This window comes from Dermacentor silvarum, chromosome 9 (assembly GCF_013339745.2).
Source record: "Dermacentor silvarum isolate Dsil-2018 chromosome 9, BIME_Dsil_1.4, whole genome shotgun sequence".
Taxonomy (NCBI): Eukaryota; Metazoa; Arthropoda; class Arachnida; order Ixodida; family Ixodidae; genus Dermacentor; species Dermacentor silvarum.
The window spans coordinates 103,625,864-103,647,141 of record NC_051162.1 but is presented as its reverse complement, the minus strand read 5'-3'; the positions used below and the strand labels follow the sequence as shown (position 1 = coordinate 103,647,141).

Below are 21,278 nucleotides of genomic sequence, written 5' to 3'. Positions count from 1 at the left end.
GGTCACCGGTCTTGGCGCTCTAACAAGTTGCCTAGACATATTGATGTCAACAATGAAGCTTATTGGAGCCTAGCGCAATTTTGAGCACCACGACTGCGGGTTGAGTCCGGGTAAAGTAGTGTATGGTTCTGGTAGGGACGATACATCCGTTGAAGTTATAAATGAGGTTGCATGATGCTAGTGGTGCAGTTGTGGGCCTAATTTACCGAAATGGGTATGGTATGCCTTGGAAAAGCTGCCACACTACGCCTCGTCGCGTGCTAAATTGGCTTTCGTGTTTGTCGAAAATTCCGGGATTTTGTAAATAGAGTACACGTCTGAACATTCGCAAACAATACAGGAAGTCTTATGTATACCGGCATGTTGTTTTTAAAAAAAATATTATTCATTTGAAGTGAACAAAACCACGCACACATCGTTATAAGTAGAGCTGAGCAGCTGCCAGCACTTTTTCTTCAAGGCATTCAATTGCCTAATTCAGATACATTCACTGATTTGCTTCGATTGTCCTTATTTTAAATGTGGTGTTTACAATGATGTCGATGTTTATAGCTGACAAAGAATTGCAATTTTCTCAGCAAATAAGATTAGCGTTGATATTTTCCGGTTCACATAAAAGACCGCGAAACATTAGGAATACGGAGCCCTCAAATAGGCTCACTATAGGGTGTACCGTTTTCAAGCCAAGCTTTTTTTCGCAAACCTTCCAGCCTTTCTTGGCCGTGGCTGCCGCGTGGGTGCTGTTGCTGCTGCAGCTGTCTTGCCGAGTGCCGCATAATTTGGGCCTATAGTTAGTACATGATCAAATTGGTGGAGCCTTGGGCAGCTGTATTGAACGAATTTGGTTCGAAAGTGTATGGCGGACCAACCTCGGCCACTGGGGAATATAAGCGAAAATCCGCCAGAACTCATCTCATAATAAATGTCGATCTTAATGCGATTAGTATTGAAGGAATGTAGTGACATACCGAATTTCCAACGCCGAAACGTGTATGGAGCTGGCCTCATCTCTCGTCATTCTTAGTGCACACCTTGCACCATCTAAAGGCGCCACCCAAAACTACGCGCGTAGCACGGACTCAATTCAGGAGGCCAGTTTGTTATTGCAGGGAACGCGGTAATATAGCTGTTGGAATATCGTATTTAATTATCCCGCAGAATTGCCTCAAGCCCCGCAGCGCCGTGGCGGCTTAGCGGCTGTGGTGTTGTGCTGCACCAGTTAGCAGGATCAAATCCCGGTCGCGGCGGCCGCATCTCGAAGGGGGCAAAGTGCAAAAATGTCCAGTGTCCCATGCATTGGGGGCACGTTGAAGATCCACAGCTGGTCCAATTTCTCCGGAGTCCTTCCACTACAGGCGTGCCTCATATTGAAATCGTGGTTTTACACGTAAAACTCCAGAATTTTTTAATCTTTAGCCCCGCAATAAAATGTTCCATCATCGGCGAGCGCCTCTAAGGTAGCCTGTTTAATAAAGGGACTGCATATATGTGCGGATGAATGCGTGGTCACCTGTTATTTTTATGCCTCCTGGGCTTCCTTCTAAAGACGAAAGAAATTATCACATAAAATATGTCGCACAAAACGTGTAACTTCTAGGTTTCTTACTATTTTGTACAGCTTTCTAACTGATAATAGCAAATCAAAAGCTCTGATGAGTTGGATATTTCCATATACAGCATATAATGGCTACAAAGTAGGTACACTAAGATTATGGGTTAGATAGCCAGTTTACAGCTGTCAATAGCGCATTAGAAGTAGTTTATAAATAGGTCGCGAGCAACGCATGCGACCATGCTTCACCAAAAAGTGGATACACTACCGCTTAAGTCCAGATTGCTAATTAGTGAAGAGGTGACACTATCAACTACGGCTTGTGGATGCAAAATTGTCACTCGTTATTATTCGCTCCTTCAGTCGCAAGCAACACAAAATCAATGAAAGCACTAATGTTCACCTGCCAGCGAAAGGTTGTGTGCAGTGTCGAGTGCGTAATTACATGTGCAGGTGTGTCTTCTATACAGATCAGCGAAAGCGTAATCTTCATCACGTAATTACTTAGCTGTAGAGCCGCGAAGCTTGATGGTGAGCACCTGGGAACTTATAGCTAAGGGTATCTCTCGTCTAAATATGTTTTGTCTCTGCTATTTACTGTTCTACTATTTCTAAAACTTTGTTGTACAGTATAAATACAGGAGACATTAGAGAACACTAGTATTAACGTATACGACCACAGTATACGCCTCCCATGTATGTGTGTCGTTACCGAGTCAAGCCTGTTCTTGTCGTGTACCTAGTACCTGGCATCTTTGACGAAGTCGACACTAAATATAAGAAACCGCCGGTTTGGGTAGACATCATACATAACTTCTGCCCAAGTTAATTAAAATATCTGTGCCACAAAAGAAAGCATGTAGAGCTGCGTAATTCACGATGAAATTACAGCGCATTTTCAGGAAGCTGCTTTGCGTCAAATGCCCTCCACCATTATTGTTGATTTGAGTCCTTAGTGAGATCAGTGCTACGGTCTGCTTGAGTGCGTTTCCACCATGGTCGGGGTGCCCCTAGAACGATCCATAGACACGCACTGCACTCTCATCACTCGTGCCAGACCTATCATCAAGAAGGAAACTCGCCCGGTTATCACTCTTTCATAAAATGTACTGTACTAACCCAGAATTTAAAAAAAATGACCTTTGTATATCACCCCCTTATACTTCATCGCGAATCGACCACAACGTCAAGATACAAGTACCAAGTTGCCGCACAAACCTTTTCTTGAATTCATTTCTGCCAAAGACAGCATCCGAATGGAACCACCTCCCCGCCTCGGTCGCCAGCAATCTGGTTCATTCATCCTTTCAGACTGCTGTATCTAACCTTGTATAATGATTCACCACCCCTCTCAGTAACGCCATCAGGCATTGATAGTATTTTCAATAAATAAATAAATAAATAAATAATAAATAAATAAATAAATAAATAAATAAATAGGAGAATGCGGAAGTCGACGCTCATACCCAATGCCAATGAGTATTTGTCCACAAACACACACGCACAAGCACGCACGCACACACAAGCACTCATACATACACAACCACGCACGCACGCACACACACCCACACACCTATATGTATGTATATGTCAATTGGCATTTTTCTTTACTACGTACAAACTGTTAGGAAATCCTATGCGGGGTATTTTACGAATACTAGAAAGTGTAACAATGTGGCTACAAAACTCACTATAAAATGTTAGTGAAACAATCAGAGCACTAGCATAAATTTGTTTCCGCCACCTCTACACAATAAATGTTTGATATCATTGTTTTTTATTTTCAAAGCAAGTAAGGGTAGTGGTTCAGAGTACTTAACTCCTGCCATTAAATATTTAAAAGATATAACTGTAGGCACAGGGCGGATCCAGGTTTTTTCTGAGGGGGGGGGTCAGCTTCTGTCAATGATGATGATGATAGCCTTTCTTATTTACCGAAATTTACCGTTTTTCCTCTCGATAAACGCGCGTTTTATACGGCTAAAGCAACACCTGTAGCCCTCCGTGGTGGCTCAGTCAGCTCAGGCGTTGAGCACGAGATCGCGGGATCAAATCCCGGCCGCGGCGGCCGCATTTCTATGGAGGCGAAATGCAAAAACGCCCGTGTTCTTGCGTTGTAGCGCAGGTTAAAGAACCCCAGGTGCTCAAAATTAATCCGGAGCCTTCCACTACGGCGTGCCTCATAATCAGAACTGGTTTTGGCACGTAAAACCCCAGAAGGAGGAAGAAGACCTGTAGCGAAGCCAGGTATCGGTTTCTCCGAGCTTATAGGAAAAGGACGTTACCCAATACAGCCATGTGCTTGGCGGCTGCGCCTGATAATACAGGGTGTTCAAAACTAAGCTGTATGGTTTTCTTAAAGTTAGGCTCTGGGAGGCACGCGAAGACCACCTGTACAAATAAGTTATGTGGCCAGGGAGGCACAAAGTGAGATGATAATTATCGCTGTGAGCAGCCCAATAACTAAAATTGAACAATTATTTTTTATTGACTGCAGTTAGTGGGTATGTTTGTATTGAAAACTTAGAGACAGTCGAGTTTCTACACAGTATCAGTCGGAAGAATTATTCTAGAGTGTCCATGCTCCGAGATATCAGACTCCAAATTTCAATTGTCGTACTGCGCAGAATAATCGAGAATAAAGACGCGACAATTCTCATGAATTCCCGTGAATGATCATGAAGCTCAGTGACCACTTCTGTGGAGTGATGGCGGTGCCATCTTCTCTCTTGAGTCGTGGTGGTATGTTGACTAGAGGAACGTTCTTGAATACGGGCGTAACGCCCCGCTCCAACGCAGCAACTACAAAGCTGGGTGTTTACGATATGCGAATCACCGCATATGAAGACTCACGACGCCACCTACAAAGAGAACGATGTGGCGTGTTAGCCGAGAGCGCGAGCCAGCGTCTTCATGTTTTGTTTCCCACTCGACGTCATCCTTTTATACAAGGCGTGCATCTGCTCCCGCTTCTCTAACCGCGCGACGCCATCCTAGGCCCGCGCGCTAGCAGTTAGCCGCTGACGTCACGCTCCCCCACTTCGCAGCCGCGGCTTCGCCCCGCTCCGCGAGAACGCTCACTCAGATAAACGGATGCGGCGGGCTTGACCCTCCTATGCTTAATGTACGACAATGAAAGTGCGAAGTTACAATGAAAAACTTGTAGCGTACGAACGGTACTGTGCTCGTACTGGATATTGTCAACGTGTAACCGTGATCACAATGAGTGCTACAGTTAAAAAAAGTTGCCTATGCGTAGTTCTTAGTTTAGCTGTTAGTTGTTATTACTTATATATGAACACTTCAGCAAGAGATCTCTTTCATTAAGCAGTTCCGCCACCTCTACACATAACTGTTTGATATCATTGTTTTTATTTTCAAAGCAATTAAGGGTAGTGGTTCAGACTACTAACTCCTGCCATTAAATATTTAAAAGATATAACTGTAGGAAGCGCACGTTTAAGATGAAGCTGCTTTCAGAATTTCTCTAAGATATCTGAGAACATTATTACGTAGTTCGTGAATAATTATACGCAACGGCCAAATATGGACAATATTGGTCAAAGCACACCCTTGCATATATGTGTGCGCTACTGTTCTGATACTGGGACCAATATAACTAGTCATCTAGCCTTCCTTACCAATTTAATACAACTGATTCAGAGTCATTGCACGTGTCTTCGCATATACGTTTATAAAACGCATACAGTGAGCATCAAGGCAACTTCTAGAATGTCGCCGGGGTTGCGTATATTCAGATAGTATATTGATTTACGCAGATTCCATTTTTGATATTTATTCCCAGGTCAACTTGATCCTGCAGCAGCTTCAACCTCCTGGCATGATCCTATTGACAGCCATTCAAATAAACGCTGACGTAAGTAGCATGTTTTAGGTACGCTCTCCTTTGCACACTGGAACGTTTACAGGCACAGGCGGAACATCTTGCCTTTACCAAGGATAAAGTTGTAGACAGTACCCAGACACTCAAGAAGTTAAGCATACATGTGGCTTCAACAAGAGAATTGCAGCAGGCGGACATGATATTTTATTTGATAGGGTGAGTAAACAGTTCTTGTTTATTATGACTTTAGGGTGAAAAAAAAAGCTTCATCAAACGTGATCCTACATCCTGATCTGCTTTTGGCTAATTACGATGCAAATGTTGCACAGGACACTGTTATTTACTGTGTATCACTGCTAAAGACTGTACGAGAGACAAAGGGAAACAGAGGCGCAAAACTTTTAGTTCATCACGTCGATATAAAGCCAACAGACAACGAAGCCAAGTAAAAGTGAGGTTGAAATTGAAATGTAGAAAATATGAGTTTCGTCATTATTTTTTGCATTTAACTAGTTTGTACATTTCAATTTCAACGACAGCTAATTTTTCCAATGCTTTACTTGGCTACATTGCCTGCTTGCTTTATACTGATGTGATTAACGAAAGTCGGGTCCTTTGTTTTCCTTTTTTTTTCTCATTGATTCATAGCGATCGTGGGTCTCGAACCTGGAAGCCTAGATGCGATTATGTAGCATACGCGGGTTTATTAGCCAAGTGCCTGCTTTGTAAAGTTCACGTTTACGTGACGCCATCGGGCAATGAAAAGGTATTCTACCTGTGTCCGCATGGCTTCGAGTGGCGCTGGCTAACACTCCCAGGGCTAGATCTAGTACACATAAATACCCAATATGGTCATTGCCGTAGCACAATTAGTCGCATTACGTGTGCAACGCGCACATAATGCGTATGTTGGGCGTTCGAATCCCACCTGCACCAGGTTATGTCTTCGTCTACTTTCAGTTTCATTCTTTTTTCAATATTTTCTGCATTTTAATTTCAGCCACAGATAATTTCTGCCATGCTTCACTTGGTTTCATTATTTTATTGCTTTATATTGTAGCTACTAAGGAAATAATCTGTCAACCACGTTTCGACCCGCCGTGGTTGCTCAGTGGCTATGGTGTTCGGTTGCTGAGCACGACGGTCGCGGTATCGAATCCCGGCCACGGCGGCTGCGTTTCGATGGTGGCGAAATCGTAAAACTCCCGTGTACTTAGATTTAGGTGCAAGTTAAAGAACCCCAGGTGGTACAAATTATTCCGGAGCTATGGCGTGCCTCATAATCAGATCTTGGTTTTGGCACGTAAAACTCCATACTTCATTTTTTTTTCAACAACGTTTCATGAAAATCCCAGATCGATTTGTGAATCTTGTAAAAACCGGGTATACATATTTAACACGGGTAGCTTCGCTACCGAGTCAGGTGATACACTTTCTCTAAGCTGGTCAATCACCGCCTTTTTTATTTCTTTTTGAACTGCAGGCGAGAAATGGTTCAAGTGAATTCCGATGGCACAACGCGCGTGTCCTATGGTATGGTATATTTTCGTACCTGATGCTACGTCATGATCATAATCATTCTCATCAGCCTATTTTATGCAAATTTATTCAACCATTCCACCATCCATCGCGCCCATTTTGTAATTCTAACACAACACCAGTTGTCAGCCCTGCGCATTACATAGCCTGCCCGGTCTCCATGATTTCCTCTCAATTTCAACAAGAATAATGGCTACCACAATTTCGTCACTTATCGGCACTGCTCTCTTCCGTTCTCTTAACGCTACGCCTTTTTTATTGCATCGCTCCTTGCGCAGTTCTTAACTACTTCCCCGCGTCTTACTCTCATCTATGGGTCTGCCCTGTATGTTAGAATTGGTAGAATGTAGTGATTGTGCTTTTACATTCAAGGATAGCGGTAAAATGCCGGTTATAAGTTCGCAACGGCTGCCATATGCACTTCGAACTATTGTTCTTCTTCTACAAACTTTCTTCACGTGATGAGGGTGCCCTCCCACTAATTGTCTTGGGCAAGTACACACACGTCCTGCGGATTCTACAGGCTCAGTTCCCAATGAGGAATTTTTGCACTCCTTCTAGACTGTTGAACAATACATGTGTTTTCTGCATAGTAATCTTCAAACATATTCTTACACATTATTGGTGAAGGTCCTCAATTATTTGTTGTAAGCTGCCTCCAGAATTGATGGATAATTTAATCTGGAAACCACAGGTTACTGAGGTATTCACCGTTGCTCCTCCCTCCTGATCCTTTCCAGTTTAATAACAGTATTTCATTATCTAACCTTGAAGCATCGGAGGGAATGTCTCTTCTTGCCTGAATTATTTCTTGATCGATATTTTCCCGCTTTTATTTTAGAGTACTAGGGTATCTTGAAGCGCTTGTAGTTATTTGCTAAGAAATTTACGTATTTATTGTGACCCTTGAATGCGCAATGCTTCCATGAAAACTAACATTTGTACTTAATCACATGGTTTTTGGAATTTATGAAAGCCATATAGAGTGGAACGTTATACTCCGCAGAATTCTGAATTACCTGATTGATCACATGAATATAATCTGTTGTATAACGCACCTTTCTGAAGCCAACCGGTTCTTTGGTTTTACTGAAGTCAAGTGTGGTCTTGGTTATTCTCAAAATTAACTTGTTGCGTATTTTAGACAATACTGAAGGTGAGTTCTCACTCCCTAATGGGTCTATAATTCTTCAATTCTTTACGCGTCTATTTTCGTGAATTAGTATGATTTTGGCATTTTTAGCAACTCTCCGGTACACTTGACGTATTTAGGCATTGTGAATAAACAGACTCAAGGTTTTCGAATATAATATAACCTCATCGATCAAACCCAAGGTTATTCCACCTTGTCCGGTCGTTTTTCCCTGTGACGTCTCTTGTTAAGTATTTCTTTTCTCATCGCTAATTACACATAGAACTTCTGCTTCTTGGTTGCGACTATTTCTAGTCATGGTTACTTGGCTGCTCCGGGTAATGTATAGTTCTGTAGAGAATTACGCTGTTGCATTTTTTTGCAAACCAAATCTCCAGTTACATTCCCTTGCTTACACTTCACTGCATACAACTTCATATTTCTTATCCCAAGTTTTCTTCTTCATGATTTCGTGCTGCTCCTTTTCTTTCACTGCTTCCTAAATCTTTACAATGTTAGAATTTCAAATATCACATACTTTCTTCTACCGTATCAGCTTTGACAATTCGGCCTAGTCTATCTGATTTCTGGAGTTACACAATTTGATGCGTTTTCATTTTTTTATTAGCTCCTTTGCACTTGAGACAACTCACCTCTTTTTTCTGTTTGGGAGCATTACCTTCAACTTCAAATGTGGCCTCAGAAATTACTCTACTTGCAGTCGCATTCATTATCTCTATATTGTCTTCCTATTCTAAAGCCGCATAATTTTTATCGCGTACAAGCCTAAATTCATCTGCTTTATGCGTGACTGCTTGTCGTTCGACCTGCTCATTCTTGACTCATTTCGCTTTTTCTTTCTCTGAATAGGGGCAAATCATTGGCCTCACTAACCTGTGAGCACTGTGCGTATCCTTACCTAACCCTTCTACATTCTGCACAGTGCTAAGGTTGGCACCAGGCATCAAATTTATTTCATTATTTCTGAGTTATTTCATTTGACTGCATTTTATTTTCACTGTGAGGACATTGTACAGCTGCAGCGCAAAAAAATTACCACAAGTTGCCGATGACTGGAGCAGGGAAATTACGGTACGCGGCGCTCTTGTTCCAGTCCACAATGGTACCTAAGGTGCCAGATGATTCATGTTTCAAACAGGGGGTGCCGGCACTCTCGTTTTCAGCTTGGTAGGGCACAACAGCGTCACGAGCAGAAATTTATCTGATCGGGTGATTGGTTACTTGTACTAATCTTTTTCCGCTGCAGCTGTACATGCACTGCTTTTAAACAAATGACATTCAAATGGCCAGAAAAATCTAGCAAAGCAAATGTTCTCTTTACATGGAGGCTCGTGAGAATATCCAATTTGTCAGGACAAAGCTATTCAAGAGAGGCATAATATATTCTAGTAGTAAAAAATGTCGAAACCAAAAACAAGTAGATGCACCGATTTGAAAGTGACTGCATAACATCTAGGCTTCGCGAATTCCTATATGAAAGAGGGGAGTGGTTCTCTATCCCAAGCGCAAGATTGAGGTTCATATTCGACAAATAATAGCTAAGGATGAGGTATTGTAAATTGTGCTTTCTCAAAAAAGAAGAATGATATACCAAAAAGCACAGACCATAACAAATATTCTTTGAAAACCCCTTTTTTGATCCAACTAAAGCAAAATATATGTAGCACAAGATAATTGCGTTCCTGCAAATGGTCTCTTGTTTGATGTCATTGAGCGGTTGTCTGGTATCTTCCTGTATAAATAGTATTAACTTTGTACACCTGTACTTATACATCTTCGTGAGCGATGACTCTTGGTATATTTTATTCTGAAGTCTTCTGCGATAACTGCTAGGGCTGCGCGGGTAGCTCGTAAAATGTCATAAAAACACTGGATATTCCATTATAATTGCGTTTTCCAGAGTTTGTCCTGTAGAGTTGGGCATCGCTGTCAGCGATGTACGCCTACTTCTCTACAGTAAAGCGTCCATACGACAGCTGGAACAAATGTATACCATTGTCACATACTCTCCAAGATCTACGGCGCACTACGCACAATAAATGGCATTCTTGCTTAGGTGCACAGTAATTCGTCTTTATCTTACCATCTTTCATCTCTGCTGTCGTTATACAATTTTTCAATACCTCCATTTTTCTGTACCTTTACGTGCAAAACCAGTTTATCTGGCTCAACATTTCTCTGGCTAAACATTTATCTGGCTCAACATTTACAAATTGGCGCGTGTGAAAGATGCTTTTACCGATCTCAAGCTCATTAAGAAGGTATGGTGAGAATAATTTGGCAAGCTATGCGATATAGCGAGCTTCATGATTTCCTCGATGTTTTACGCTTGCCAACTACTTTTTCGGTAGCACACCAATTTAATCGTATTTTTATACCTGTGACAAAAACAGGTGCTACGTTCACAGGAGGAGCTTGCACTCCACGAAATGCCGTCGTTGTTGCTGACAACGGGAAAAAGTATGCGGGGGTATTAAGCGCTGGTCACGAAATAGGACATTTGTGAGTACCTTCAAAAAAGCATGCCCCTTATGTTCCTGATATTACATTTTTTATATCTAAGTGAGCTCACGTATAAATACTCTATAATAAGCACAGCCAATTTCGCACCAGCAAATTTGACAATGTCAACACAATTATTACGCACATGTATCGTGTACAGAATACACTATGATCATCACGTTTGATATGATAGCGTAAGCTTTCGCGAGTAAACCACGAAATATAGACAAAAACAAACAAACACAAATGCGCGTTCATCCGGCCTTTTCGGGTGCCTTCGGACGTCGGGAGGCCAAGAGGGTTGTGCGCGTGATGTAAGCAAGCTAGAAGCTGTCGATTTGGCGGTCGCTGATGTAGGCTAGCGCAAATGATACCAGAGATGGCTAAGTGTTTTGAGAAAAAGACGACGCTTCCCTTATTATGTGCTACTGGTCCTTCCGTGAAACATTAATAAAGTTGGCAATACGTGGGGGGGGGGGGGGGGCGAAGGTGAACTATGGAGAAGCCTTTCTTCTGTTGCGTTCAGGTGACCCGTACGCTTTGTTGCACTGCTTGCCCTTCGGGAGAGTACACAGTGAGAAGGAAAGAGCGCCTGTGGTGATGGTGGAGCTAATGATCGAGAAACCATGGTGGCCCCGTAGTCGTTAATAACACGGCTGTAACTTTACTTGTTTGGCCCAATTTTGAGATATAACAGTGGCTTTATGTTTATTGCAGACTGGTAGATGCGCTTGTACTATTTAGGCGATATTTTAGATCAGGATATTTCAGGGTGTCTTTGAAGTGCTGGCAAACAGATCTGATGAATTACACACACACCTATATATACATATATATATATATATATATATATATATATATATATATATATGTATATATATTGACACGTGCACTTGCGTATCTTTCGCCGGGGGCCGCTTTTCACCATCTAACAAATATTAAACCTTATCTCTAGGTGCAGGATGCGCCTGCATCTATCGGAAGTTTCTCGCACGTTATCGATGCTTCTATCCATTGCCTGTTGTCACCGACGCTTATGTAATCTGGTTGTATGAGCGACGCGAATTGTCTAGAACTTTCTGGAAGACACGCTGGCACCAGGGATTACTCTGGAACCTGCGATGACTCATGTATAAAACCCGACGCGTTTCGCCGCTGATCAGGTTTTCGACGATCGCCGACTCTGTTCACCGCTATCGTTGTGCTTCGAATGTAGCTTGCTTTTGTGGGCGCAGGTTCGCCCACTAAAGAATCAGTTTCGTCATACACAGTTTTACGACTGTTTTCTGCACTGTCACTACTATGTGGCCATATCTATATATATAGAGAGAGATAGAGCAGTGGCTTTATGTTTAGTGCAGACTGGTAGATGCACTGGTAACATTTAGGCGATATTTTAGATCAGACTATTTCAGGGTATCTTTGCAGTTCTTGCGAACAGACATGATAAATTGCACACACACAGCTCATAATTTCCGGTCACAATCACTGATTTAGCGGATTAGGAAAATCACTAGAATATGGGTTTTGCGCACCAGGTCGCATTTACCGGCATTGGCGAGCTTGCACGACTTCGTTGAACTCCGATCTCTGCAAAGCGATTTTTTTTAGATTAAGACGTTCGATAAGTATTTGCGTAATTTGCATAAATTTACTTGAAACACATGGAGATCCGTTGATTCAGACTTCCAGTTTATCCTTCGTGTTAGCCATATTTTAAGATTACTGTACCTTCTGAAGCTTCCCGAATAATACTAACCTCCTGTTCCGTGATTTATTTTCATTTGTCCTACTGCTTAAGTGCTACAGGATGATGCTGCACGCCATGAAATATTGACCGGTTGCTGTTTCATTATTATGATATACTATTTTATGCAGGCTTATCAAAAAGCTTCTCTCGTTGTCATGTATGTCAACAACAGGTTAGGTTCGCCTCACGACGGGAGTCGGACTTCAACAGGATGCTCACCTACAGCCGGATACCTAATGAGTCCATCTGCTCAAGGAGAAATCCGACCACGATTCTCAAATTGTAGCATGGAAGCTATCTCCGACTTTGTGACGTAAGCAATCTCACTTCTGTAACGATAAATTCACTGCACCTTGAGTTTACGAAAGAACGCCATGCGCCAATGAGAGCGCTGACTGAGAGTGGAATGCGTCATGCTGCCGAAGGGACTAATCCAGTGAGACCCGTAGGTAACGTACACCTTCCAGAAGCAATTGTATTTAGAGTGGACGGAAGCATCGACCGGTCAGCAGTCGAGATCAGCATGAGACGCAGCGTGTTATCATTAGATGAATAATTTCGGTTCATTGTTCCGGTTGGTGGCTCTTACCAATCGGTGAAACACAGAAAAAACACGAACTATATTATCAAGTAAGCACTGGTAGGTGAAAGGAGTGCTAAGACGAGAACATATAGACGTCGAACACATAGAAAGGCGAAGCATTAATTGAGATAGCAAGGTAAAAGACAGTTACACAAAGTAAAGTTAGTAGTTTTATTAGCCGTGTAAAGTGCTGTAAACATTCGCTTACTAACTAAATTAACATGCGCAGCGTCATGCGCCCACCGGCGAAAATGAACGCATCTCACTCGATGACTACGGACACTCGCTCTCAGAACGCTGGCGTGATGAAGAGTTGCAGCAGCGGAAAGCGAATTACCCTTCGTGATACCTCTCGCTTGAACGCAAAAGGCGTGCGAGAACACAGCGGACAAGAAGCTATCAGCCATCTCGGGCCGGCTAGCCTTCAAACACAGCGCAGATTACCTCCAAAATAAGACGCGCACGGTCAAGCATAGCTACGCCATGGGCAGCCGCAGCCGTATTTGAAGTGAAGACGTGCGCTACCCTGCCCTCGCCCCCTTGCGCGCGCTTGATGACACCGCCGCACCAAGCCACCATCCATCTCGGCCCTCCCTAGCATGCTTGCCCTCGCACCTACAGCATACGGTGTGTAGCCGCGATCTTATCGCCCTTGGCTTTATACCGAAATTCGCGTCGACGCCTACGACGGCAATTCGCAAGGGGTGTCCGCATAGTTGCTATCGAAATAAAAGCAAAATCATTACGGGAGCATGACACTTTGAGGTTGCCTGGCTGTTCATAGTGCGTTCGCTGGACCTGCTCGGCGCGTGTAGCACATATTAGAACTGCTCAACCTGGATGGTGCTTAATTATGTCATGCTCAATCACGGGGTATACTGAAGTGACAAAGCTTCTGAGAATTTTCTAGCAAAGCTTGTATTGGCTCACAAGTTTCGGTGGCATTGTTGTCACGCAAAAACTCACATACGTGTGGCGCATACGCGCATTGCATACGCGGGTATGAGCAAGGGACAAGAAAGAAAGAAAGAGTAAGTGCGGGGAAAGCTGCGCCGCCACCAGATCACGTGACGCGCGCGACCAATGAGGGTCGTTTGGTGAGTCGAGGGTAGGGAAAGGGCGTTGGCGCGTGCTCCGCCGGGCTTCCCTCGCCTCAGATCAGTTTCGGCGTCTGGATAGGAAAGCCCCGTGTGGGTGCGTTCCACCGAGAAGCTAGCGTGAGGGCTTCCGAAGCCCAGGCGAAACCTCAGCGAAGAGCCGCGGACCCCGGTTGGCGGGAGCGTGATGTTAATGCCAAACGTCACCGAAGAGCCACCGACCCCGAGTGGCGGTAACGAGATGTTGAGACCAAACGTCATCGTCGTCTTGCCATCCAGGAACCCAACAACGGTTATGAACGCCTCGGCAACGCTAGCGCTAAGTTCCCCGGTGCGACGGCCAGGTTTCAACACGTGTTTCTTAACCGTAACTTCAGAGCCAGCTGCAGTGCGTGTGACCGGTTGTGGTTCGAGCACAACGTGGTACTCGTCCGTGCAATTCGTTGCGAGGAACACCGATGAAACACACGACAAGCATCGCTTACCCCATTTCCTCGACAGTGGAAGGGCTACTGATTTTTTTGTTCAAGGATCAGAATATGGTGCTCTTCTATTATGTACCTCTGATGAAGAACTATTTTTTATTACGCTCACACAGGCGCTACGCTAAGTGCCTCTTCGATGAAAATGACCCCATAGCCACTAAGACCACTGCCGAAGTTGCCACCACTACGGATGTTTCCGGAACCGAGCACGATACAATATTTCAACGGAAGTCATATGGGAAATGTAAAAGGTTCCTACTGAAGGACCAGCAACTGTTGAGTGCACAGGTGGGACCATTCTTTGTCTATCAGTGGTGACTGTGTTCTTTAGTATTTCTTTGTGTTCTTTGTATCGTGCCAGTGACATGTACAGTACACGTTCAAATGGTAAAAAAGGGACCTTGGAATAACAGTGTCGTGTAGTGTCTTTCCGTCCAAGGAAACGCTCCAGGCACCGTGAATTTCTCCTTCCCGGCCCACAGGAGCACCTTAGAGGAACCCCGCAGGGGCGTCTGCGTCAGCAGGCGTTTGGTGTGTTGCGACACCACGGACCCGAGCACATGGGGGTTAGCCCCTCCCGCGTGTAGCCGTGCGCGGCTTAGCCGTGTCCGGGGAAAAGAGGATCCTGGGGGTTGAGCCGATGCCGGGTGTTCGGACCTTCATGGCCCCTCGGCGGCGGCAACACGCCTCTTTGGCCTCCGCTTCACGTAGACGGCACCCCCGGACTGACCCACCCGGGGGAAATCGGTGGTCGCCTTTTCCTGTCCCCCTCTCCAATCTTTCTCTGCTCTATTTTTCTGTCTTCACTCTCCTGTCATCTCTGCTCTTCTGTTACTTCCTCAATTTCCATAGGCGGCTTGGGTTAACCTTGTGTAGGTGCCCTCCCTTGGCTTTATATATAAGGTTATAGCGGCAATGTACGGCTGGCGCCTGCAGCCTTCCACGTGAAGTGCTGTAGCGTCCCCTTGTTGGACTCCGTGGTGGGTGGCTGCCATTGCTGCCGAATAACACCAAACTGCTATGGGAACACCCGCTTTTCCCCGACTTCTTGATCGTCTCCATCAGAAGAGGGGACGCACCGATGAGATTCTGAACTTGTTCGCCAGACCAAAAGACATTTTCCCCCGATTCCAAGTAGTACATAGTGAAAGAACCGAAAAACTAGCAAGAACCATATCCCCATTTGTAGTTGCAAAAAGCTTGACCAACACGCTAGGTCCTGGCTACAAAGTTACCAAAATGCCAAGCGGCGATCTTCTGCTTGAGCTACGGGATAAGGAGCAATACAACAGACTTGACAAGCTTGTTACTTTTGGTGATGTCCCAGTTTCCGTTTCACCGCATCGATCAATGAACACAGTACGAGGGGTAGTATCGATCTGAAGCAGACCTCATCGACCTATCTGAAGCTGAACTGTTGGAAGGATGGAAGGAGCAAAATGTCACGAATGTGCAGCGCATTGTTATGAGACGGGACAATAAAGAAATTCGCACGAAACACCTGATACTTACCTTTGAATTGAGCGTTTTGCCACAAAGCATTGAAACAGGGTACACAAAGACATCCGTAAGACCATACATCCCAAATCCTAGGCGATGCTACCAATGCCAAAGATTTGGCCATGGCTCACAGAGCTGCCGTGGTCGACTCACCTGTGCTAAGTGTGGAATACAAGGTCATGCCTCAGACAATTGTGAGGCCACACCTCACTGCGTTAATTGCGATGGTGACCATCCAGCATACTCCCGCTCCTGTCCAAGCTGGAAAAAAGAAAAAGAAATTCTAACACTGAAAGTCCGTGAAAACATATCTGTAGTGTCGTGCAATAGCACCAGGTGCCGCCACTCATCTGCGATTATCTGTAGACGCCAAGATGTGGCGCCACACTCGATATAGTATGTATATATAGGACAGACATCCTTCAATAAAGGAGTCCCCGTTCGTCTGGGCTACGATGTGTGGTGTGGTGCATCCGTTCGGCCGCACCGTCCGGCCGACATAACAAACTGGCGACGAGGATGCTACCCGGAATTTCGCCGCCGCCGCCGTTCCTCGTTTCACCAGGCACGCCCGCCATCCCCTGGCCGCGATGGCTGCGCCTGTTTGAAAACTTCACGCTCGCCTCTGGAGCGTCTGAGCTATCGGCGGCCCGCCGCCGAGCCCTCCTTCTGCACTGCCTCGGACCTGAAGGACAACGAATTTTCGACGCCCTGCCACCGCCACCACCATCGAACGCCCCAGACCACCCGCCCGCGCATCCGAGTGCGGGAACCGCCCCCCTTCAGACGGTTACGCCTTCTGCAACCACCGCTGCAGTTGGAACGACAGAGATCAAACAAGCCGATGCCGAGCTCGCACAGCCACCGGACGAGTACGACGCAGCTGTTCAAGCCCTGGCTCGACACTTTTCCGCTACTTGCAACGTACGCGTCGAGCGACATCGCTTCCGTGACCGTCGTCAACTGCACGGTGAGCCGATATCGGAGTTTGCTCTTGCGCTTCGCGAACTGGCTTCGTCATGCAACTTTGCCGCGCAAGCGGATACAAATCTGTGCGACCAGTTCGTCGCCGGGGTCACATGCCCGCGCCTACGGGAGCGGCTATTGCTCGAGGGTGACGCGCTCACGTTTGACCGCGCCGTGGAGATAGCGCTTCTTCGCGAGCAAGTGCAGCGCGAATCCGAAGCTCTCGGAACAGCCCCTGTGGATCGAGTAGTACCACAACATAACCGCGGACGCAACCCGACAGGCCGTCGCAGACATGTACGCCAGTCCAGCAGTACCGACCGACGTAGTACGCCTAGCTCTTCGCGCTCCGGCTTCGTTCGTCCGCCTGCGCCGGAGATTGCTAGCGCCGTCGTCCCGTACTCCGTAAACACAAACGTGTGCGGCAACTGCGGCGCACAAAACTGCCAGCCGTCAGCCTGTGCAGCCCGCGGTCGAGCCTGCTTCGCGTGCGGCCGCCGAGGCCACTTTCAACAGTACTGCCGAAATTCGCGTCGCGGACGTGGAAGACGCCCGGCTCGAGTTGCCGAAATCGTTTCAGAGGAAGACGCTGAGAGTGTCGTGAATATTTTTACTGTTCACGCTGAGAAGCGTACGGGCGTCTACGTTGATGTCGGGGTTCAACCTGTTGCTCTGGCATCACGCCCGTGCTTCATAACATTCTTAGTGGACACTGGCTCAGCTGTGTCGATAATGGGAGAACATAACTTTAGGAGCCGGTTCAGAGACCAAGTTGAGCTGAAAAAGTCGCAAATAACGTTGCTGGATTTTTCACGTCGGAAAATTCCTGTGCATGGCCAGTTCACCGCCCTCGTAACGTACAAATCAGAAACGGCTGTAGTAACGTTTCACGTTACACCAGGTGGAATATCACTCCTGGGTGTTGATGCTGTAAAAGCTCTTGGTCTCCAGATTGTAGGCACAGAATTGCGCTGCCTTAATATGGCCGTTGAACCGAACGTCGACACAAAAGGCCCCAAAATCCTACGCCCCGAAATGCATTCGCAGAACACAAACAAGTTGTCTCCGCCCACCACGAAGCCACCACTGGGTCCACCCAAGTTTGGTATGCCTACTTCATTATGGGCCAAGTTCGAACACTTGTTTTCACCAGAGCTAGGACTTGCCAAAGGTGTCCAGCATCGGGTCAAGCTCAAACAGTCGGTAGCTCCTGTCACGCAGAAGCTCAGACGCCTACCACTTTCAGTGCGAGAAGCAGTCAGCGACGAACTGAGGAACCTACTTTCTGCTGATGTCATTGAATGCGTAAATGCGTCAGAGTGGGTTTCCCCTATTGTTGCAGCTCGCAAGAAAGATGGCAGCATTCGCATCTGCGTGGACCTCCGCGAAGCTAACAAAGCTGTGGTGGTCGACAGCTTTCCCCTGCCACACACAGAAGAGTTGCTGCATGCCCTGAACGGTGCCCGTTACTTTTCTAAGTTGGATTTGGCCTCCGCATACTACCAGGTTCTGCTTCATCCAGACAGTAGAGATATTACAGCGTTCATAACGCACGATGGCCTTTTTCGATTTAAGAGAGTATGTTTCGGCCTAGCCTCAGCACCAGCAGCATTCCAGCAACTCATGACGTCAATTCTACAGGGATGCAAAGGCGTTCTCTGCTACCTGGACGACGTCATCATCTTCGGCAAGTCGGAGAAAGAGCACATGCGGAACTTAGAGGAAGTCCTGCAACGAATTTCACACGCTGGGCTCAAGCTAAATGACAAATGTGTTTTCAACACATCCGAACTCTCGTTTCTTGGTCACCGCGTTAGCGCCGAAGGAGTAGCACCCCTTCAGACCAAAGTTGACGCCATTGTTCACGCTGCCACCCCTACAGATGCTGGCAAGCTCCGGTCGTTCCTGGGACTAGTAGAATACTATGCTAGATTTGTTCCACGCCTAGCAGAGGAAGTGGAGCCCATGCGCAGACTTCTTCGTAAGGACACTCCTTTTATCTGGGACACTGCTGCTGAGAACAGTCTTACAAGAGTAAAGAACCTCCTAGCCTCCCACAGGGTACTACAAATGTTCGATCCAGCACTTCCCGTCATTGTGGCCACCGATGCATCCGCATATGGTTTAGGTGCGGTACTGCAACAAGTTGATGGTCGGCACATTCGAACTGTGGCATTCGCGTCACGAACATTGACGGAAGCAGAACGGAAGTACTCGACTGGTGAACGTGAGGCTCTAGCTTGCTTGTGGGCTCTAGAGAAATGGCATGTGTACCTATGGGGTCGTCCAGTTACTCTGCAAACGGATCACCAAGCTCTAGTAGCCCTGCTTTCTTCTCAAGGCACAGGACAGCGACCACTCCGCATAGCAAGATGGACTGCACGGTTACTGCGGTACAACTTCACGATGCAGTACAGGCGTGGTGAGCACAACAAGGTAGCTGATGCCTTGTCCCGGCTACCTCTTCCAGACACTGAAGGTGGCCCCGAGTCAGAAGAAGAAATAGTGTCTCTGGTAATGTGTGTACATCACGATGAACTGAAGCATGCAACCGCGGAGGATAGCACTCTCCAAGACGTTGCCCGTTACGTACAGACATCGTGGCCGCCACGCAAAAACCTGGCACTTAACCTGACTCCCTACTATGAAGTCCGAAAGGAGTTGACAGTGGTTGATGGCATACTCTTGCGTACTGAGCGCATCGTAGTCCCCGCCAAGCTCACAGCCACTTTTGTCCAGCTGGCTCACGAATCACACCCTGGTATCGTGAAAACCAAACAACGCCTACGAGAGAAGTATTGGTGGCCAGGGTTAGACAAACACGTTGAAACAACTATCCGCAGTTGTGCCATTTGTCAGAGCGCGGACAAAAGTGCCAAGAACTCGCCCACACCACTGCAGCCAATCCCTCTTCCTGACAAACCTTGGGACAAGATAGCTATTGACATTGTTGGTCCCTTCGAGCGTGCACCTACAGACTGCAGATTCGTCATTTCAGTAGTTGACTATTTCTCAAAATGGCCAGAAGTGGCTTTTTGTGCTGATGTTACCTCCCGCACGGTGACGAAGTTTCTACTCTCACTCTTCGCACGTGAGGGTTACCCGACAGAGATAGTGTCTGACCACGGCAGACAGTTCACATCGAGGGAATTTGAATCCTTCCTTGAAGACCGTGGAATCAGGCACATCTTTTCTGCCGTATACCACCCACAGGCAAATGGTCTAGTGGAAAGATTTAATCGGGTACTGAAGTCGTACATTCAACTGGCCCTGCTGGAGCAGCGCCCAGTGAAGGCAACTGTGACTGAATACTTGGGAGTATACAGAGCCACCCCTCACAGCACCACCGGTCTCTCACCGGCCGTTCTTCTACATGGCCGACACATGAGAACATCGCTGGATGTAATTGGTCAGCCTACGGCCGACTTCAGCACAAATCCATCGCGGGAGATGAGCGTGCTCAGGAAAAGAGTCGCAGAGCATCAACGGAAGAGCAAGGCCTACGCTGATCAACGGCGAGCTGCTAGGGTTCCCAAGTTCCAAGTGGGCACCTACGTACGAGTGAAAAAAACCAATTCCCGGACCAAAGGGCACTCCAAGTTATGGACCACCATTGAAAATCCTCAAAAGAATCGGCCGCTGGTCTTTCTGTCTGGAAGACGGTCGAACCTGGAACGCTTCGCAGCTGTCAGCGGTACCAAAAGAGGCATCGCCAGAGCAAGGAACTAACATAGACATCTCTGGCGCGCACGACATGCCCCCGTTGACAGACTGTCACAGGAGAGATGTACCATCGAAGACTTGGATCACTACGCCTGCTGGTCCGCATCAAACGCAGGAAGCGAGTTCCGCTGATCAACTTGCGTCTCCCTCACGCCCTGTACCACTACCCGTGCCGCCGAGCCCACCACAGCCGCAAGGTTCGCAACCGCATACCCTGGCTTCAGGCTCTCGCACGGTGGAGTGCAGTGTACCGGTAGAAGGCAATGGACTCGATGCCGAGCCACCGCCTGACCGGCCAAGGAGAAATCGCAGACCTCCAGTGCGCTTCCAAGATTACGTGCAGTGATTTGACAGCAGTGAGTGTTCACACAGATAGTGACTGTTTTGTGATTTCTGTGTACAGACAGTGACTGCAATTGTGATTGCTTTGTGCGGACTGGACTTTCTAATGATTCATACGTTTCTTCCCGGGAGGGAAAGATGTAGTGTCGTGCAATAGCACCAGGTGCCGCCACTCATCTGCGATTATCTGTAGACGCCAAGATGTGGCGCCACACTCGATATAGTATGTATATATAGGACAG

General features: G+C 46.5%; 1 protein-coding gene and 1 long non-coding RNA gene across 2 annotated transcripts; both read left to right on the top strand.

Moving 5' to 3' along the window:
* Window positions 1-10,524: 10,524 nt before the first annotated feature.
* Window positions 10,525-14,768, top strand: LOC125940026 (uncharacterized). Its single transcript, XR_007463246.1, has 3 exons — window positions 10,525-10,590; window positions 12,513-12,653; window positions 14,619-14,768. It is a non-coding gene; the product is annotated as an uncharacterized LOC125940026 (long non-coding RNA).
* A 1,657-nt stretch (window positions 14,769-16,425) lies between these two features.
* On the top strand, window positions 16,426-20,700 carry LOC119464886 (uncharacterized protein K02A2.6). Its single transcript, XM_049655381.1, has one exon. The coding sequence runs from the start codon at window positions 16,525-16,527 to the stop codon at window positions 20,698-20,700; it is 4,176 nt and encodes a 1,391-aa protein (XP_049511338.1). The 5' UTR covers window positions 16,426-16,524.
* Window positions 20,701-21,278: the final 578 nt, after the last annotated feature.